The 18,188-nt window shown below is 50.9% G+C and overlaps 1 protein-coding gene across 5 annotated transcripts in view; it reads left to right on the forward strand.

The window, feature by feature from the left end:
• The window catches only part of Ush1c (USH1 protein network component harmonin), a 45,069-nt gene that overhangs the window by 13,228 nt on the left and 13,653 nt on the right, over positions 1-18,188 (forward strand). For 2 of the 5 annotated variants that reach the window (XM_063251779.1, XM_063251780.1), the window contains exons 5-18: positions 2,897-3,005; positions 3,107-3,131; positions 3,317-3,374; positions 3,677-3,771; positions 4,934-5,018; positions 5,940-5,999; positions 6,140-6,196; positions 6,496-6,638; positions 7,544-7,609; positions 7,885-8,009; positions 10,892-10,965; positions 15,414-15,566; positions 16,699-16,815; positions 17,328-17,810. In XM_063251779.1, coding sequence (XP_063107849.1) covers positions 2,897-3,005; positions 3,107-3,131; positions 3,317-3,374; positions 3,677-3,771; positions 4,934-5,018; positions 5,940-5,999; positions 6,140-6,196; positions 6,496-6,638; positions 7,544-7,609; positions 7,885-8,009; positions 10,892-10,965; positions 15,414-15,566; positions 16,699-16,815; positions 17,328-17,810 — 1,650 coding nt within the window. Of the gene's footprint in view, positions 1-2,896; positions 3,006-3,106; positions 3,132-3,316; positions 3,375-3,676; positions 3,772-4,933; positions 5,019-5,939; positions 6,000-6,139; positions 6,197-6,495; positions 6,639-7,543; positions 7,610-7,884; positions 8,010-10,891; positions 10,966-12,036; positions 12,087-15,413; positions 15,567-16,698; positions 16,816-17,327; positions 17,811-18,188 lie in introns of all 5 variants that reach the window. The other 3 variants (XM_063251782.1, XM_063251781.1, XM_013148128.3) reach the window with 3 other exon arrangements.

Consider the following 18,188-nt stretch of genomic DNA (forward strand, 5'->3'; position numbering starts at 1 on the left):
AGACTCTGAAGCTGGACTGTCCAGCTCACACCCTGGCTTTCCTATCCATTGAGCCATGGGACTTTGGTGAAATAGCCTAACTCCTGACCTCCATTTCCTCATCTGTAAAATGGGATGGTGATAAAACTTGCCTCATCAGGTTGCATGAGGAGCAGATGAAATAACATGAGAAGTACTTCAAATGCCAGGCATATAAATGATGCGTTTGACAGCAAGAAGAAAGATTTAGTGAACACCTCAGTGCATTGGGTGACATGGACACAACCAGTTACCACTGTCACATCAATTGTGTCATCCGTGTTTTACAGTTAATAGCAGTGTAGCAGCTTGGAGGCCAGACAATGGCCAAGGCAGGACTAGAACTTGCGCCTCCTGAAGCTGAGCTGGGGATCTCAAGTGTCTGTCCCCTGAGGTCCCCTGCACTGCTGTGTCTGAGTGACCTCCAGGTCGCCTCCTTCTGGAGCCCGAGCTGTGTTGTCTGCCCTGATCAAGGAGCCTCCACTGTCTCCAGAGCTCTGGGGCGTTTGCTATCAACATCCCATCAGGCTGCCGAGCCAGGGGCTTTGAAGGGGCTCGGGGACTAATGGTACAAGACAGGGAGGGGGTGAGGTGGAGATGGGGGGCTGACAGACAGCGCTTTGTTCTCAATCCCTGTCTCACGGCTTGCCTTGCCGACCGCTTCTGAAATTTCAGCCTCTTCATTATTTCTTTCCTCTGTGGCACATTTTCCAGCCCAGAAATGCGGCCAGAGACAAAAACATAATGAGCTTCTCTTGGCGTCCGCTGAGGCCTCTTTTGTGGGTGAGCTCTGCTCCTAGGATGGGTGTTTCTCAGCTGGCCTGGTCAGTGGGGCCATGCGGACATTTTAATGGAAATGACAGTCTTACCCTCTCAGCTCTTTCTCAGGCTCATGAATCGTTGACCCTTTCTTGGGCCTATGGCTCATCTCTCCTTTGTCCTGCTGTCCCTCAGATCATCACAGCATCTTGGTCTCCACACAAAGCCCTTTTGCAGGTTCTATACCCAGCAAGGAGAGGGAAGTTGATCTTGTAACCCAAGCTGGGGGCTGTGTGGGAACCACTAGGCCTGGATCCTGGGCTAGTTCTCTGTGGGAACCAGGCAGGGAATGGCACTCAGAGGAGCCTGGGGGAGAAGGCTGCATTCATTGACTGGCCTGGGTTTGAGTCTCAGGGGAGAGCTTGTGCCTGACGAGAAGGCAAAGGAGGGGCCGATTCAGACAAAGCCCAGGCTGGGGGTCCTGTGCTGCTTTGCCCTGTGAGGCTGGGTCCCCTGTAAGGGCTGGGAGCCTCCAGTAGGACGTAGGCCTGGGGCTCTATCCCTCTATTCATGCCTTCTGCTGGTTAGGTTAGATTTTTAAAAGTTTATTCTGTCTTACCCATGTCCTCTGCCCTGCACAGAGCAGCCTGTGCTATACAATTTGCTGTATGTTCTAGGGCCAGGAGATACTCTCTGTGCCTGGGTTGTCCTTGCTGTCAAATGGACAGGGTAAGCCCTGCCTTCCAGTGGCACTTGAGGGTTCTGACAGGTGGCAGAGATCCAGAGAAAGCAAGATTCGGAGATGTTCGCCCATGTGCTCTTCTTTCTCTTTCCAGACACCAAGGCAAGGCTTGATGTCTGTCAGGGAGACAGGTGTCCAACCCTTGCAACCCCGTTAGCTTACTGGGTGACCTTGAGCAAGTCATTTCACCTCTGAGCCTCTACTTCCTCCTCTGATTCACAGAGACACAAATTCCCATGTTGTGAAAAACAGGTGCAAATTGCCGACTGGTTCAGCTCTTTTTGAATCCAGTGTCCCCAAAATCTTAGAGCCCCCATGTTTTGTGCCTTTTCAAGCCCTTACCACAACTGTCAAGATCCCGAGAAGATGGAGGTCTGTGTCATGGAGTGGACAAGTGACACCGCAGGAGCCTTGTAGGTTGGGAGCTGGACCAGAAGTGTCAGGCAGGACCCAAATGCCTGGAGGAGGCTGCAGCAGTGTCCAGCAGGGGGCGCTATCACCAGGGTCTGACATGGGATTCCCATGTCCTGTGACCTAAACTACTGTTAAGAGCAATCTGAGCAGAGTGTTAGGATAGGACTTAAGATAACAATACAATTGCTTACTGAATGCTTGCTGTATGCCAGGTACATGTGGCTTTACATACATGGCGTTCACATAATTCTTCCAGCAGTCACAGTATTCCCCATTTTATAGATGAGGAAAACACAGGTCACACAGTCAGTAAGGCTAAAAGCAAGGGTTGGAACCCAGAATAACAGATATCTAAGCCTTGGGCTCTGTTGCTGTTCTTTGATTGCTCCCAGAATAGTAATTCAGAGGTCAGGGTCATGGCAAAGTTAAAATGTCTATCAAGTTTCCCTAGAATGGAAAAAAAGGGATCCTGTTGGTGATGCGAGCTTGGCTGGGAGTCATAGATCCCCACCGGTGTCAGTTACGGTGTTGCAGTGACTGATGGGGGCAGGGAGCCTGCTTCTCAGGGGCAAAGTGGGACAAAGCCCAGGCAAGCTGCTCCGTGCTGGGCAGAGGGTCACCCTTTGTGCAGACTCTAGAACCTGATGGTGTCCCAACAGGGTGAAAGGGGCACCATAGTGAGAGGACAGAGTCCTGAGTCCTACTCCTGGCTCTGCTACCACTCACTGAACTCCTCGGCCCTTGGCTTCTCCACCTGTAAAATGGGATGGAGGAAATACTTGAGAGACCAACTACCCTGGGGTCCTGTAGGCCGATGGACGTTGGGTTGGTTGTGACAAGGCACCAAGGTCTCCTCTGAGGGACTGGGTGGCTGTCCCCTTCGCTGGAGAGGAGGCCGCAGGCATCTGGTGGTGGCCCGTCCCGCTGCCTGACATCCCTAATGCTCGCTCCTCTCTTGCCCAGGTGGGGGATGAGATCGTCCGGATCAATGGCTATTCCATTTCCTCCTGCACCCACGAGGAGGTCATCAACCTCATCCGGACCAAGAAAACCGTGTCCATCAAAGTGAGACGTGAGTGAGGCTGGGGAGCTGGGTAGACAGTGGGGTTCTCAGCTCTTGTGGGAAGGGGAGTGCAGGGGAGCCATCCTAACACCAGCACCTTTCTCCCGTAGACATTGGCCTGATCCCTGTGAAGAGGTGAGCAGGACCCGCTGTGGCAATCTTTTCCTGGTGATCCAGTGTCCTGGTAGCAGCCTTGGGGCCTGGCTTTCCCTGATCCTGGGCCAGTGAGGGAGGATGCAGATGTGGCAAAGCTGGATGTGAGGTCTGGTCCCTCAGACACTTTTCACTAACAACCTCCCTTTTTCTTTCCCTTCCATCAGCTCTCCTGACGAGCCCCTCAAATGGCAGTATGTGGATCAGTTTGTGTCAGAATCAGGGGTAAGGGTCAGGGCCACCTGCGATGGAGGTGGGTGGGGTGGCCTTCCTAGAGAGGTCTTAAAGGAGGAATTGCTCTAGAAAGGATTCCCGAGGGCTTCACAGGCCCCCAGGATACGCAGAGAGTCCCTACGGGGTGATGTGCCCTCAGCTGGCCCAGCTGATACAAACCCACACCCAGAGAGACAGAGAGGCCATCTGGATTGTGTGAGCTTAGCAGTGCCTGTTCTGAAGATCTTATAAGCTCAAGAGCCCATGTGCATGCACGTGGACACCCAGTGACCCTGATTCTGTCCCCTCTCTAGGGCGGGCAGGGCAGCTTGGGCTCCCCTGGGAATCGAGCAAACAAGGAGAAGAAGGTCTTCATCAGCCTGGTGGGCTCCCGGGGCCTTGGCTGCAGGTGGGTGCCAGGCACACCCTTGGGTCTCATCGTGGCTGCAGACACCAGCAGGCCCTCATTCCTCTCTTTCCTCACTGCTGCTCCTGAGGACCTCTGTTCACTGGAGATTTATCTGCTTGAAGACCCTTCTTGGTGCCTGATTTTCCCCCTGAATTTCACAATTGCCGGGGAGGCCCAAAGGGGCAGCTCTAACAGGTTCCATTTTATAGATGAGGAAATTGAAGCCCAGGGCTTTCCTTGGATGGGTACTCAAGTCACTGTAAAAAGATCCCGTCCAGCTGGTCATCTCTGTGACAGTTCTCTCGTCACTGATAACCTTGTGGGCTTCCTTGAGAGGTAGCCAGGGATTCGAAAACAGGCCTGGGGCCATACTAAGAACCCTTGTTAATGTGCTGCAGGCATTCACTTGTCAGTGCAGCCTTACTCTGTCACCTACAAGCTACATGGATTACAAGGACCAGATATTTAAACACCCTGAGCCTCAGTTTCCCCTTCTGTATCCATGCCACAGGATGGATTACAAAGGGCTTAAAAAAGCTTTTCTGTTTAGGGAAATGATAGCCCTAATTCAGAAACCAAACACATAAATGATTATAATGCAGAGTGACTCTGATGGGGCTACATGCTAGGTCAAGGCTGGCAAAAATGTTTCCTGTCTGTGCCATCTCTAATCACTCAGGAGGGTCATCTGGGACACTGTCCTGCAAAAGATTCTAAGGCTGTGCCCAGCTAATGGGAAAGAGAGCTGTGATGGATTAGTGATGTCTGTCACACATATCAGTGAGGAGAACAGTGCCAAGCATCATCCTCAACATAGTTTTAGGAGCACTGAGGAAGGGGCAAGTAGCTGAATCTTGGGCCAGAACAAAGGGTCTTGTGGAAATGTGGCAGGGAAGAAGGTAGCATTTGAGTCATAGGGATGAAGGAGAGAGAGAAGGAGCAGCACGGTGGCATACTAGGTGAGAGGTCGGATGGGGGGATTACAAACAGTTGACTGTGGCTGTTGCCCAGCGCAGCAGTGGACAGCAGGCTGGGAGTGAGACAGTGTGGGGGCCTTGTGGGACAGGGGTTTCCTGAACACTGGACGCCCGAGCAGAGGGTGACAAGCATAACACAGAACAAGCAGAGGCAGGGAGTCACCTGCTTTTCCCACTTCCCACAGCATTTCCAGCGGCCCCATCCAGAAACCCGGCATCTTCATCAGCCAAGTGAAGCCTGGCTCGCTGTCTGCGGAGGTGGGGCTGGAGGTTTGTGCTGGGCTGGCCTGGGACAGCTGTGGGGTCAGGCTGGGACGGCACATGGACGGTGACCCTGCCTTCCTACACAGCCCACTCCTGGCCCTCACTGACTGATGATTCCTCTTTATGGCCCAGTCCTCTTTATGCTCACAGAAGAGATGACATTTGATTTCCTTACAGTTTCCTCCAACCCTGAAAGTCATCGGTCCTGAGTTTGGGATGTAGTAATAATAAGCAGAGTTGACATTCTGAGATGTTTTTCCAAGTCTTTCAGATTTTACAAGAATGCTTACGATTAGGCCTGTCTGTTATACCCATTTTACAGGGAAGGAAACTGAGACCCAGAGAAAGTATGTGATTTTTTTCAAGGTCATGTCCCTAGTATGGTAGGGCTGGGGTTTACAAAGGTGGTCTGATGACAGAGCTGGAACTCTTAGCTCCCCTTTTGGACAAGTTACTTCATGTCTCTGCTTACAGTGTCCCTCCCATAAAATGGAAATGCTGGAACCTTTCTTCCTAGGACTTTATGTGGATTAAATTAACTTATACCTATGCCAGAACTGTGCAGACACATAGTAAGCAATTTATGGGTTTTAGCTTTTATAATTATTACGATGATCATAATCTAACACAGCCTCTCCTGGATGAGAAACCCAAAGGGTCTTGCATCTAATAATTGATATTTACAGTGCAAATATCCCAATTTAGACAGGTAATTAACCTCTGGTGGTGTAAGATTGGCTAACCTGTGTCGTAGTTATGGAGTAAGGATTGTAGGAATGAGTCCAGATGCTGTGTTACAACCTTCCAATGACTCTGCTTATTGGAAAGACCAGGCGTTTAAGCCTGGCCCCCCAGGGGAGCCCATTCTACAGACAAGTCAGTGTAAGGGTGACACAAACTCGCTAACCCTTCTCCATTCCTCATCAGCCGGGGGATCAGATTGTGGAAGTCAATGGCATTGATTTCTCCAACCTGGACCACAAGGAGGTAAGATGCATGGCCCTCCCTGTCTCCGACCCTGCTTCTCAGCCTGCCCCGCCCCATGCAGCCTAAAACCACCTGCTCTCTCCGCCTGGCTGCCTGGGTCTTTGAGTCAGGACCCAGCTGACTGTCCCCTGTCCTCACAGGCCGTGAATGTGCTGAAGAGCAGCCGCAGCCTGACCATCTCCATTGTAGCCGGAGCTGTAAGTTCAGAATAAGATGGTGGAGCCCTAGGGACCCCTGACTGCCCACCCAAGCCCCTTTGACCCCTGATCTCTGCCACAAACTTCTGGTCAGGGCCAAGAGATATCCTTTCTTGAAGCTCTGACAGCAGAGGCAAGGGGCTTCTATCCTGAAAGAAGTTTGAGTCTGAGGCCTCTGGGGACTCGGAGCCTGGTCCTGGGGGTGCAGTGCCAAGAGGACACCTACACGTTGGCTCCCGGGACCATGATAGTGGAGACCCAGGCTCTCCAGGGAACTGAGTCCCCGTTCTCCCCACGAGGGCCGGGAGCTGTTCATGACGGATCGGGAGCGGCTAGCAGAGGTGCGGCAGCGGGAGCTGCAGAGACAGGAGCTGCTGATGCAGAAGCGGCTGGCCATGGAGTCCAACAAGATCCTCCAGGAGCAGCAGGAGATGGAGCGGCAGTGAGTGGCAGGGCAGGGCCCCAAACAGCTCTCGGTGACCACCTCAGCCTCGCTCCCCAGACTGCCTGGCTCCTTCCTCCTTGCTGAGCGAATCCCTGATTTCTAGGCTCCAGAACTGTGCAACACTCAGCTCCTTCCAGCGGTAGCTAAGTGTTGAGGCCCCACTTTGCACTATATGACTGACTCTGTATTAGAGACTTGCTTATACTCCTTCATTTAATTCCCACAGTGGCCCTGAGAGGTAAATGGCACTAACCGCATTTGCAGGTGAGGAGGCTGAGCTTAGAAAGTGGAAGGTGTTTGTGTGCAAAGTCACACATGTCCAAGCTGGGTTTCATACCCAGCAGTCTGCCTCAAGGGCCTGGCGGTCCCCTAGGGTTACACACCTGTGGTGATCAGCTATCCCCACCAGGTCATTGAAAGAATTAAAGTACTATAAAAATTCAAATGCAGATACAGTCTCAGTACTTACTACGCCCTCGGAAAAGGAGATAGAGAGGCTATCACCATCTCTTCCGCCACAGAGTAACCCAGGATGTCATTCCTGATTAGCAACCCTTGTTCTGCCCCAGGATATGGTCCCTCCACTAAGAGGACCTCACTCAGCCCAGGCTTTATCAGTTACTTAGGGTTTGGAGGGGCAGCATGAAGAGTGGCCCTCACTTGGATCTGCCACCCAGTTCTTGTGACACAGATCATGTGCCCAGCAGTGCTGGACAAAACCCCCCAGAGCCCAGGACCTGGACTGCATTGGCTGGGTTCCCTGCTCACAGGCTGATGCAGGCGTGCTTGAAAGAGATGCTGGAGAAAACATGGAAAACTTTGCTCACATTGGGGGTTAGCCACAGGAAGAGTTAACTTCTCCTGTGCAGACTCAAACCTGCCACCCTGCGTTTGTGTTGCAGAAGGAGAAAAGAAATTGCCCAGAAGGCAGCAGAGGAAAATGAGAGGTACCGGAAGGAGATGGAACAGTGAGTACTCGGGTTCATGTGTGGCCTTCTGGTCCCCCTGTGGATCCTCCTTTATTTATAGCCATCTCATAATCCTGGCAAAGCCTGTCATCTCAGAGCAGCTGGGCACAGCCTTATGTAACTGGCTCTTAGTTTAGCACACCGGCTCCAGGCACTGTCCTGCTCTCCACACTAGACCCATGAAGCCTCTTTCCGGGTGCTCAGGTCCTCTGGTGGGCAGGAGATGGGCCTGCAGAGGTTCTGACTGCAGTCACAGTCGTGGGCTCTCATTTCAGGATCGTGGAGGAGGAAGAGAAGTTTAAGAAGCAGTGGGAAGAAGACTGGGGCTCCAAGGAACAGCTCCTCGTGCCTAAAACCATTACCTCTGAGGTGCATCCAGTTCCCCTTCGAAAACCAAAGTGTATGTATCACACGCTGCGCACCTGAGGGTGCCCTTCTAGGGCCTGAGAAATGCTGTTCTCTCCACCCACCACTCACTGTCACCTCCCTGGTGAACAGCCTGTGGTCCTCTGGGCTGCTTTTCTTCAAGGAGAGGCAGTCATTTGTCAGAAGTCATCTCGCAGGGTCCCAGGGTGGGGGAATCTGTCTGCCCTCTTTCTTACCTGGGCATCTGAGCCATATATCTGCTTTCCCATGGCACAGATACCGCTGGGCCATTGGGGTGCTGCAAGGGCTTGGGGAGCTGGGTGAAAGTGGAACTAGCTCAGTAGATTATTTCCTTAGTTTGTGGGTGTTGTGCTCCACTGGTTCTGGGCAGAGGCTGGGGTGAAGCCAGGAGCAAGAAAGAGGAAGGAGCTCTGGTGGTCCATGGTGGATTGGCCTTGGAGGGAGGAGCTGGCCTGAGTGCCCCAGCGCTATATGCCTGCGTATGTGCTGCTGTCACTCCACTCCAGGGTGCGGGCAGGTCCAGGCACTGGCTTGGCCTGATGACTGCACCATGGTCCCCAGCTCGCACCACCTTTCCCATCTCCCTTCTTCGTTGGCCCTGCAGTCTCACCTCCAGTTTCAGTCCAGGTCCCCACCAACTGCTCTCCCATCCACCAACTTCTAACATGTGATTCAAGAAGCAGGCCAAACTGCCAAGGCAAATGGGAGCTTCAGTCTCACTATTTCTTCATGAAAATACTTTCTTCTTCATAGCGGGGGGCTCCCGGAGCAAGGCATTGTGGGGGCCAGGGCCATCTCCATTCCAGCCTGGTTGGGTCTTCACCCAGCTGATGCAATGTGTGACTGGCACAGACAGATTCTGCTGCAACCAACTATGCTCACAAGAGCACAGGGCCTGAATTTGAGAACCTCCAGATGGGGCCAAGGCCCAGGACTCCCCATCCTGGTGTGTGGCAACCACTTGGGAAGCTCTGATAGTTCTCTTGCAACTTTGGATCATACCCAAACCTAAACTTGCCACCTCAGGCCACCAAGAGTAAGAAAGAGGGTCCATTTCACCCTCTGTTATGTACTACAAACAGCTCCCAGCATACTCCTTCCTGGCAGCAGGGCACTGTGTCATCTTATGGCCCTCTGAGAAGGACAAAGCATGCTCTCATTGGCCTCCACCATGACATTCATTAGCTGAGGATGTGGCTCAAGCTAAATTCCTGGCAGGCAATCCTTGTTTTAGACGAGCGACTAATTTGCTGCTGAGTGAAACAGAAGCTTCAGGAGAGAAATCGATTTTAATTGCTTCTCATGATACTCATCCTAGTTGATGTAGTATTGTCCTAGAAACTGGGTCTCAGCTTCACAAAAAAACACACCTTTTCAGGAACAATAAAAAACTCTTTCACTAGCTAGCTATTTATTTATAGCTTTTTAAGCAAATCAGATTTCTTGAATAAAAGGAGCAAGAATTTTGCCTTTCCTCGAGGTTCGAGTGTTCTAAGACCTTGCTACAAAGCGTGAGATTGATGGCCCCAGTCTTGCCCACTCATCTGGGGCAGCTGCTCCACTGTCCATCTCTACATCACCCACAATTGAGTTCTCATCTGGAGATAAGTCAGGAAAAGCTTAATTTCTTCAGTGTCTGCCTGTCTGTCCATTAGAAGGAGGCTGGGACAGGCAGAGCCAGTAGGACCTGGCCAGCCAGCCCCTCTGATTACCCTGCAGCTCCGGGACCCCATTGGCCAGCAGGTCCGATTTGACTCAGACTTGTGGATCCTGCGATTTTGAGCAAACAGGAAAGAATGTGATCCATCTCTACCTGCAACGTGAGGTCACCCAGCCTAGCTGACTGCTCCCCAGCTGCGCCAGTTGTTTCTGCTCACCCATCTCAGGCCAACCCAATAGCACCCTGTCATTCTGCCAAGCTAGAATGTACTGACTCAGAGACCCCTAAAAGACCTTTCCTTAGCCCAGGCAGCGGGACAGGGTTGAGAGTATCTTTACTAAGGACCCCAGAACTGGAAGGGGCCTTTAGGGGTGAGGTTTAAAGGAGACATTCTGGCCTTCACCTCTCAAGGACCACCCTAGCTCACCTCCATCAGTAGACCTGTGATTGGGAGGTGAAGGTTTTATCTTTTTCTGCCAAACCACTCAGTAATCCTCCATGTCCCCCTTGTTTTATTAGTAAGCGAGCATCTTCTTGTTGGCAAGAGAGTATCTGTATTCCAACTGTTGAATAAATGTGATTCAAACCAAAAAGCAAAGAAATTTAACATATGGCCTTTGAATAGGCCAAGAAAGCCTATGTAATTTAAAAGCAGTTCACAGGCAGGCTCATACACCACCTACCAGAGTCCCAGGGAGACTAGAGGCCAGGTTGGAAATAGCTACAATGCTGACTTGTGAGTCTCCTTGCATGCATGATGTCCAGATTCCTGTTTTCTTAGTACATGGGCCCTGTTTGCCTTTGGGATTTTGCCACCACTTCCGAACATAGCTCAGACAACCCCAGAAACCAGAGCCTCCTGGGAAAGATGGAGAGAAGAAGGCAAAAGGATCCATTCTCCCACAGCAGGCCCTTGCCTTCAAAGGGGTATAATACTGGCTATTCCCATCTCACCACACCTGCCATCATTCAACCCACTACCTTGCAAAGTGATTCTCATGCTGCTGTCAGATCAGAGCTCTTATTGTTACCCACTTTACAGAGAGAGAATCCAGGGCTACTGAGATTGAAAGCAGTGCAGGTACCAGCCATAAGTGGGCCCCTGTGCCAGCCTGGACCTTACAGCATCCCTGGAGGAAGCTGGGCATAGGTTTCTGGGCTCCTGGGAAGTTCATCTGACTTTCACTCTCCCAATCCTCCCAGTTCATTAGCTTTTTCCTCTTTTCCTGGGGTAGATGATCAGGGAGTGAAGCCTGAGTTCCAGCCTGAAGACGACCCGGATGGAGGCACAGAGGAGCAGGGAAAGCAGGTTGGCGCCCCCGCTTTGCTCTCTGGCCTGGCTGCCCTGCTTGCCCTGCCCACCACCTCCTGAAGCAATGCACACATGGGCTCTTAGGGGCTGGCACGTGGTGGGAACCACTGGAGCTTGTGAAGCTCCTGTAAGCCCTGACATAAAACCCTAACAGGACTTGTGGCCAGGCTGATAAGTCAGCAGGTGCACACCAGTACGAATGAACCTCTGATTTAAACATTTAAGTACTGCCCAAGCGCAGGTCCCTGCTCTGCTGCTTTGGCCTCTCCTCACAAAACTCCCTAGTCCCCTCCCACTTGCAGCATCTAAGGGGGCTGTGCCTGGCACAGCACCAGCTTTCAAAAGGCTGGTCCAGCTCTCAGATGGTCAGGGGTGGACAATCATTTATGCTGTGACCTCCAGCCCCAAAGGGCTCAGCTTTGGGTCATTGCCTTTCCAGGCTGGGAAGTAGAGGGCTATCCCTGTTTATCCACCCTAAATGGGAATGTGCTTTTCTGCGGATGCATCTTCTCCCCCACTGCTACTGGCACATTCTTCTTGGGTTGACCTGGCCCCTGCCTCTCTTACCATGTTGAAAGCGACCTACTTGTTCTGTGGTGTGAGACAAGACAGGTTTGTTCTGCTTGATAGCGATTCTAGGCAGAGACCCAGGCTTATTTTTGTCTCAGGTCATTTTTTGGATGGAGGACCCAGGCATCAAGTGGGAGAGGGCTTTTTCTCTTTCAGTGGGGCTTTGTTTGGAGATCATGTCTGGGGTTGGGAAAAGTTTATCCTCTCTCAAGGGGTTTGTTCCATGCTTTTCTGGCACTGACTTCTGAAGCCAACATCCCGGGGAGGGCTCAGAGCCTTGCAATGGGATATTTCTCAGGTTGTCTTGGGGCTGCTTTACCCCAAGGGAGGCCAGGTAAGTGGAGAATCGGGCAAAGGATGTGGCTTTGCGGTTGGCCATTGTTGCTCTGTATCTCACAAAGCCACATGTTCTCTGGAAACCTCGTTCCCAGCTGCTGCCATGGAAGATCTGACCCCATTGAATGATGTCTCACCATTTTGTTCTGTATGTTCTTATAGCCTTTGGGTGGTTTTATCGTTATGATGGCAAATTCCCAACCATCCGCAAGGTAGGACAGGACCTGAGTGCTGTGCCGATGTGCGGATGAGTTTGCTGTGGGTTGTTGCTTTTTCCCAGCATTTCTTTTCCTGTCTGCTCTGAACCTTGTGACCTGGCCTACTTGCTCGGAAGGCTAATCCACTCTGTGCTTTGCTGTCAAGCTGATGCCACATGTCAGGGCACCATTACAGGGACCCTGCAGATGTTCCCGGCATGAGGCCTGCCCCAGGGGCAGTCAGCTTCTGCACCAGCTCCTGTGGTACAAGCCAGGGGCAAGAAGGGAACTTCTGCTTTGTTCTATCATGTAGAACCAGGGTCCATGATAGTGTAAAACAGCAGTGTGGCTCATGACACTGAGTGTGCCAGATGTAGATTGGCTGACTGTGCAGGGGATTTGCTACCTCCTTTGGGATCAGAACCACACCAACCACACCTCCTTGCTGTGACTGTCTTTGTGTGCATCCAGGATCATGCATTTTTCCAGTCTCCAGAGCCTTTAATTTTCTCTCTAAATCTTATTATAGCATCTCCAGGCCTCATAAAACTCTCTTGCCCTTCGTCTTTCCTAAATCACTTTGGCATTTGATTATGAAAATGCCACTGTTAATTTCTGTAGATTTGACATTCAAGATGGCTTGGTATTTGGAAACCAGGCATCGGCATAAATCTGAGTGAGCTGAACTGGAGGTTATCCCTTTACTGGCTCTCTCTGGCAGGAAGTGTCTGGGCTACTCAAGATTGGTGACTTCAATGATCCTTAACTTCTTCCTCCCTATAGATGGGGTATCAGATGTTCCAGAAAAATGTACTCCTTTTCTCCAGCATGTACCCATTAAGATAGCAGACAGCAATATTCCTGACATAAGAGAACAGTAGATTGTGATTTGTATAGCAATGAATCAACTTAGGACAGGACTTCTTGGAGATTCTTTCCAGCTGTATCCTGGTTTCAGAAAGCACCTGGCCACTTAAGACTGTTCATTTCATTTTATAGGCTGACTTTTAGCTTAGAGTGGTTCACTGAATTAGTTTATTAATCCTTCTCTACATACTGTCACTATTAGAATTCAAGTGGACACACACACACACACACACACACACACACACACACACACACAAATGAGATTTCACTGAAAAAAAGGAGACAGGTAGACCAGACCATTTCCAAGCCCTAACAATTGTGCAAGTGTAAAAGAGCCAGCCTCTTGCACATACACATCACAACTGACTTCACTTGAAAGTTTCCATTGGTAAAGACGTAGGGCTGGCTGCTCCCTATTCATTAGTTCTGTCATTTCAGAAGCAGCTGGTATTTTGATTTTTGTGTTCATTTCCAAAAAAGAGAACCATTTCTTTTAGGTGGAAGCAACAGCACATTACCATATGCCTTCCCTCTCAGCCTGGACTGAAAAGATGTTTGCCATGGGTTTGAAACTGACAGCTAAAAGGACAACATAGTCATATGCCTCACAATGGCTCTGGAAACCCGTTGCATACTGACTAGAGCCATGGAGATGCTTTGTCTTCCAGCAGCTGGAACACTGAATCCCTACATAATGTAAGGAGAGGTCTTGGCCATGATCATCAATGCACAAAACCTCCCTAGAAAAAGATTCAGTGTCTCTCTTCCCACTCTCACAGTGAGACCTCATAGGACTCCAGGTCTTCAGTCTATGGTATCACAAAGTCTGTGCCAAAACTTGGGGGATTCCTGGTTCTGGCTAAGACCATTCATCAGAACTGCTTGAGTAAATCATGTGGAGAAGTTCTGCGTGTAGGAGCCTGGTCTTGCAAGGGAGAAAGATGCACACATTACTAAATTAGTGCATGGAGGTTGTAGAAGTTCTGTGGGCAATGCTGTGGAGCAGTCTGCCCTCTGTGTCTCTAAGTGGATGCTGTTTTATTGAAGATGACAGAAACTGTGTGTTGTCAGCCTGCCCTACCCAGGAGCCTGGCTCTAAAGTCTTAGTACTAATTCTTTTTAACCGAGAGGAAGGCCATTCCTATCATAGGGATCCCTGTGGGGGGCCTTGCCCTTATTCTAGCAAGCTGCCCCTAGGCAAAATGTTTTTAGCTCCCCTTGGAGAATTGCTGTCTGAATCTCTAACATGATGGCAGGAATTCATCTCTCAACTGAGCCTAGTGAGCAGGGTGGGCAAAGAACCACGTAGGAGAACCATTTGCTCAAGAGGCTCATAGACTGCTCAGACAGTGGGTCCCAAAGATGACTGTTTCCAAAGCATTATCTGTGCACTTGTAGGGGTTGCCTTTACAGGGTAGTAGAATAGGATGAGCAAGCCAGGGGTCCATAATGACCCACTATTCCTCCAGCTGCGAAAAAAATGTGTGTTCATTGCTGAGAAGCCCAATTACTTATTCCTAGCTGAGATGATTTAGGAAACTGAAGAGCAGGACCCAGAAGGCTTGTTGGAGGTATGGGTGAGCTCAGTGAATAGGGATTTTCCTTCTTGTGCCCAGAATGTTGGCTCACTCACATCCCTCTCCTGAGTGCTGTGTGTGATGGGGGCTGACCCTCCCTCCTTTGCCCTCAGCCCATCAGGCCACAGTCAAAAACTGGGACCTGGAAGATTGAGGTCCAAATCCTGGCACCATCACATACTAGACATCTGACACTGGGTAAGGGTCATCACCTCTCTGAGCCATGATTCCTTCATCGAGGGAATGCAATAGTATCTCCACAGTAGATAGAGTTAGGTAAAGCCCTTGGCTTGTAGAAAGCCTGCTCTGGGGGTCCAGTTCCAGTTGGATCTGTTTTCCCTTCATCACCCTCCCAAATCCTTCTGAACTCTGTGACCAGAATAAAGCAGCCAGCCCCTCCTCACCTCCCTACATCTCTCAGGCATGTGGTTTCCAGCTAATCCTCAGCTGGGCCGCCCAGGTAACAGGGAACCCTAGGTTTGGACTCCCCAGGACAGAACAGCTTAAGTATAATGCCTTTTATTTAGACAGCGCTTTGAAGTTTACAAAGCCCTTTCATAGATGCAATTTCACTGGCAAGTATTTCCCCTTTGGAGTCAAGGGGAATCAGGCTCAGAGAGGTAAGGGGACTTGGTTAAGATCACACAGATGGCTACTGAACTAATAATTCATTTCTGGCTGGCAAAGGATGTGTCTCCCACCCTGCAGCAGGTAGTAGCAGCCTGCTTGTCCTAAACCTAAGTCCCCACTCCCAGTGCAGGGAGGCAGAGCTGGGGGTGAGGCCCAGCTGGAGTGGTTGCTCCACTTTGTCTGACGACACGATGCTGTTTGCTGTGCTGTTCTAGCATAAACACTATCTCACAACCCTTATCATGTAAATAATGCCACCTCTGCTCAGAAAGGAAAAGATAAGAAGAAAGCCAAGTATGACAGCTTGCAGGAGTTAAGAAAGAATAAGAAGGAACTGGAGTTTGAGCAAAAGCTTTACAAAGAGAAAGAAGAAATGCTGGAGAAGGAAAAGCAACTAAAGATCAATCGGTTGGCCCAGGAGGTATGTGTCCTGCTCACAGCCAGTTGGTCATCCCTGGGACACACTTTGGTTGTCCTTCACCACACTGTTGGAGACCAGCTGGAGTCGTTCTCCCAAGAAGGGGTCCAAAGATGACTTCTTCCCTCCCATCTGGACAATAAGATAATCCCACCTGCCCATTGATACCCGCCGCCACTCCTAGATTTGGTGTATTTTTGAGCTGAAAACTTACCTGCTGGCTCAGAGGATGAGTCCAAGGCTAACCCTTCTCCCTGGTTTAAAGCTCTGAAGCTAGTTTTCCATACACCTGTCTAGAGGTCTGCGATAGTCTGGACCCATACCCAGGTTATGAGTCCAAGTCTAAGTCTCCCCAGGCTGGCTTGGCTTTGACCACATGGGCTAAGGCTAACCTTTTATGCAGATGTGAAGTCTGAGGCTAGACCTCTTTAACCTGACAATGTATCTAAGACTTTCCCCTGCCAGACATGTCAAAAGCAATCTTGTGGCATGAGCAATTGTTATTTCCTGGGTGAGGCAGAGGGATGAGGTCCCTCTATCCACTCCCACCCAGGACCTCACCCATGCCCACCCACTGCCCGAGGTGCTGGAAGAGGCACTGGACCTTAACTCCCTAACTGCAGAGATATTTTTTCTGCTTCTCCTTAATGTTTTCATGAATCAGAATGCCAAGCCAATTAGATTATAGAACCAGAGAAGTCCTGGAAAATGTGAAAAGCATTAGGTCTGGCATTAGAAACGAATTAGCTTCAAAATTGAAAATAAGATTCGACTTGTGCTTCTGAAGACGAGGCAGCCTGGTGGGGGAAGATCAGTTCAGTTCTTAGACTGTACAGGGAGGCTACAAAAGGGCCATACTTGGAGAATAACAAGATCTCAGGGTCCAGCCAATCCCATGCAGCACCTAAACCCTTTCTTTGATTTTGCTAATAGATTTCCTAAGTCAACTTCCATCCCACCATCCCCTGCCCCTTGTTCTGCCTCCTGGGAACCAGGTGAAACATGCTTTCAGGATTTTCAGACAAGTGGCACCCTAACTCCTCTAGGGCTTTTAGCGAATGCTTCCATTTGTTGGCTGCTCATGTGATTCAGGTGCCCTGTGTCTTCTCCTTCGGGCCTTGGTGCTGGGTCCCAGGTATCTGAGACCGAGCGAGAAGACCTTGAGGAATCCGAAAAGACTCAGTACTGGGTGGAAAGGCTCTGTCAGACGCGCCTTGAGCAGATTTCCTCTGCTGATAATGAGATTCCAGAGGTAACAGTGCCCTTTTTTCCACAAAGACCCTCCTGCCCCCTTCAGAATGACCACCCTGGGGACAATGGAGGCATATTTGCCACTAGCAAGTGTTACCCATTCCACTGTCCAGGGCCCACCCTTTCTGCCCCTTCTCCTCCCTCTTAGGAAGCTGGGCATGTGTGTATTGGGGATGGGAGATGTGTCTTGACCTGTGTGCTTATCTCCAGTGTGACTACTGTGTCCCAGCTGGTCTGTGATGGTCCTAGCTAGGCCTGTTGTCCTATCATAATTACTAAGAGCATCACTCACATACTCAAATGCATTCTGGTTGTGATGATAAACTACTAATTGCTTTACCCTGATGGCATGACTTTGGCATATCCTGCACCCCAAAGCACACACAGTTCTAGTATGGAGGAGGAGGGTCTCCAGCAGTAAGAGAAGTAGAATAGAAGAGAATGGTCCCCAGTGTACTGTGAAGTGATGTGCTAATCAGTACAGATAATCACGGCCTTCCTTGAAATCCCCAGATGACCACAGGGCCCCCGCCTCCCCCACCCTCTGTGTCTCCCCTGGCCCCACCCTTGAGACGCTTCGCAGGAGGCCTGCACCTCCACACCACTGACCTGGATGACATCCCCTTGGACATGTTCTACTATCCCCCCAAGACTCCCGCAGCCTTGCCTGTGATGCCCCACCCTCCGCCCTCCAACCCCCCTTCCAAGGTCCCTGCGCCCCCTGTGCTTCCGTCCTCGGGCCACGTGAGTGCCTTGTCCTCACCCTGGGTGCAGCGCAATCCACCCCCCATTCCCATCCCTCCTCCTCCGTCCATTCCCACCCAAGACCTCACCCCTGCCCGCCCACTGCCCGCGGCGCTTGAAGAGGCACTGGGCAACCACCCGTTCTGTGCTGGGGACGTGGGCAGTGGATCAGAGGACTGGGAGGCAAAGAACCACGGTGGGAAGCCCAGCAGCTCCCCTGGCCCTGAACGGAGCCTCCCGCCCGCCACAAAGGTACCTGCATGCTATGCTTGGAAACACAAATGCGGGGGACTGCTATTCCTCAAGCCCTCCATGTGCATGGGGACAGGAGGAAACAGCATCTCACCCCATTTTCCAGGAATGATCCCCCGTCCTGCATGTTGGACATCCTGCATGTGTGTGGTTCTGGCTGGCTTTGCAGTGCTGTATGTATGGTGAATTGCTGGGGCTCTCAGGCTGAGCAGCAGCAGTGTCCACCCAGGTTTGCTGCCCTGTCTCAGTAGTGTGGACCCGGAACTTGCAACATGGTACTTTAAGGCTGTGCTCATGCATAGCCAGCCTGGGCCACAGCTGGTCATTTCTTGAGATTATCCCAGAAAGCCTTGAACATGGGAAATGACTCTTGGGTTT

Source organism: Cavia porcellus, unplaced genomic scaffold (assembly GCF_034190915.1).
Source record: "Cavia porcellus strain 051 isolate PalLab524CR breed Dunkin Hartley unplaced genomic scaffold, mCavPor4.1 scaffold_6, whole genome shotgun sequence".
Taxonomy (NCBI): domain Eukaryota; kingdom Metazoa; phylum Chordata; class Mammalia; order Rodentia; family Caviidae; genus Cavia; species Cavia porcellus.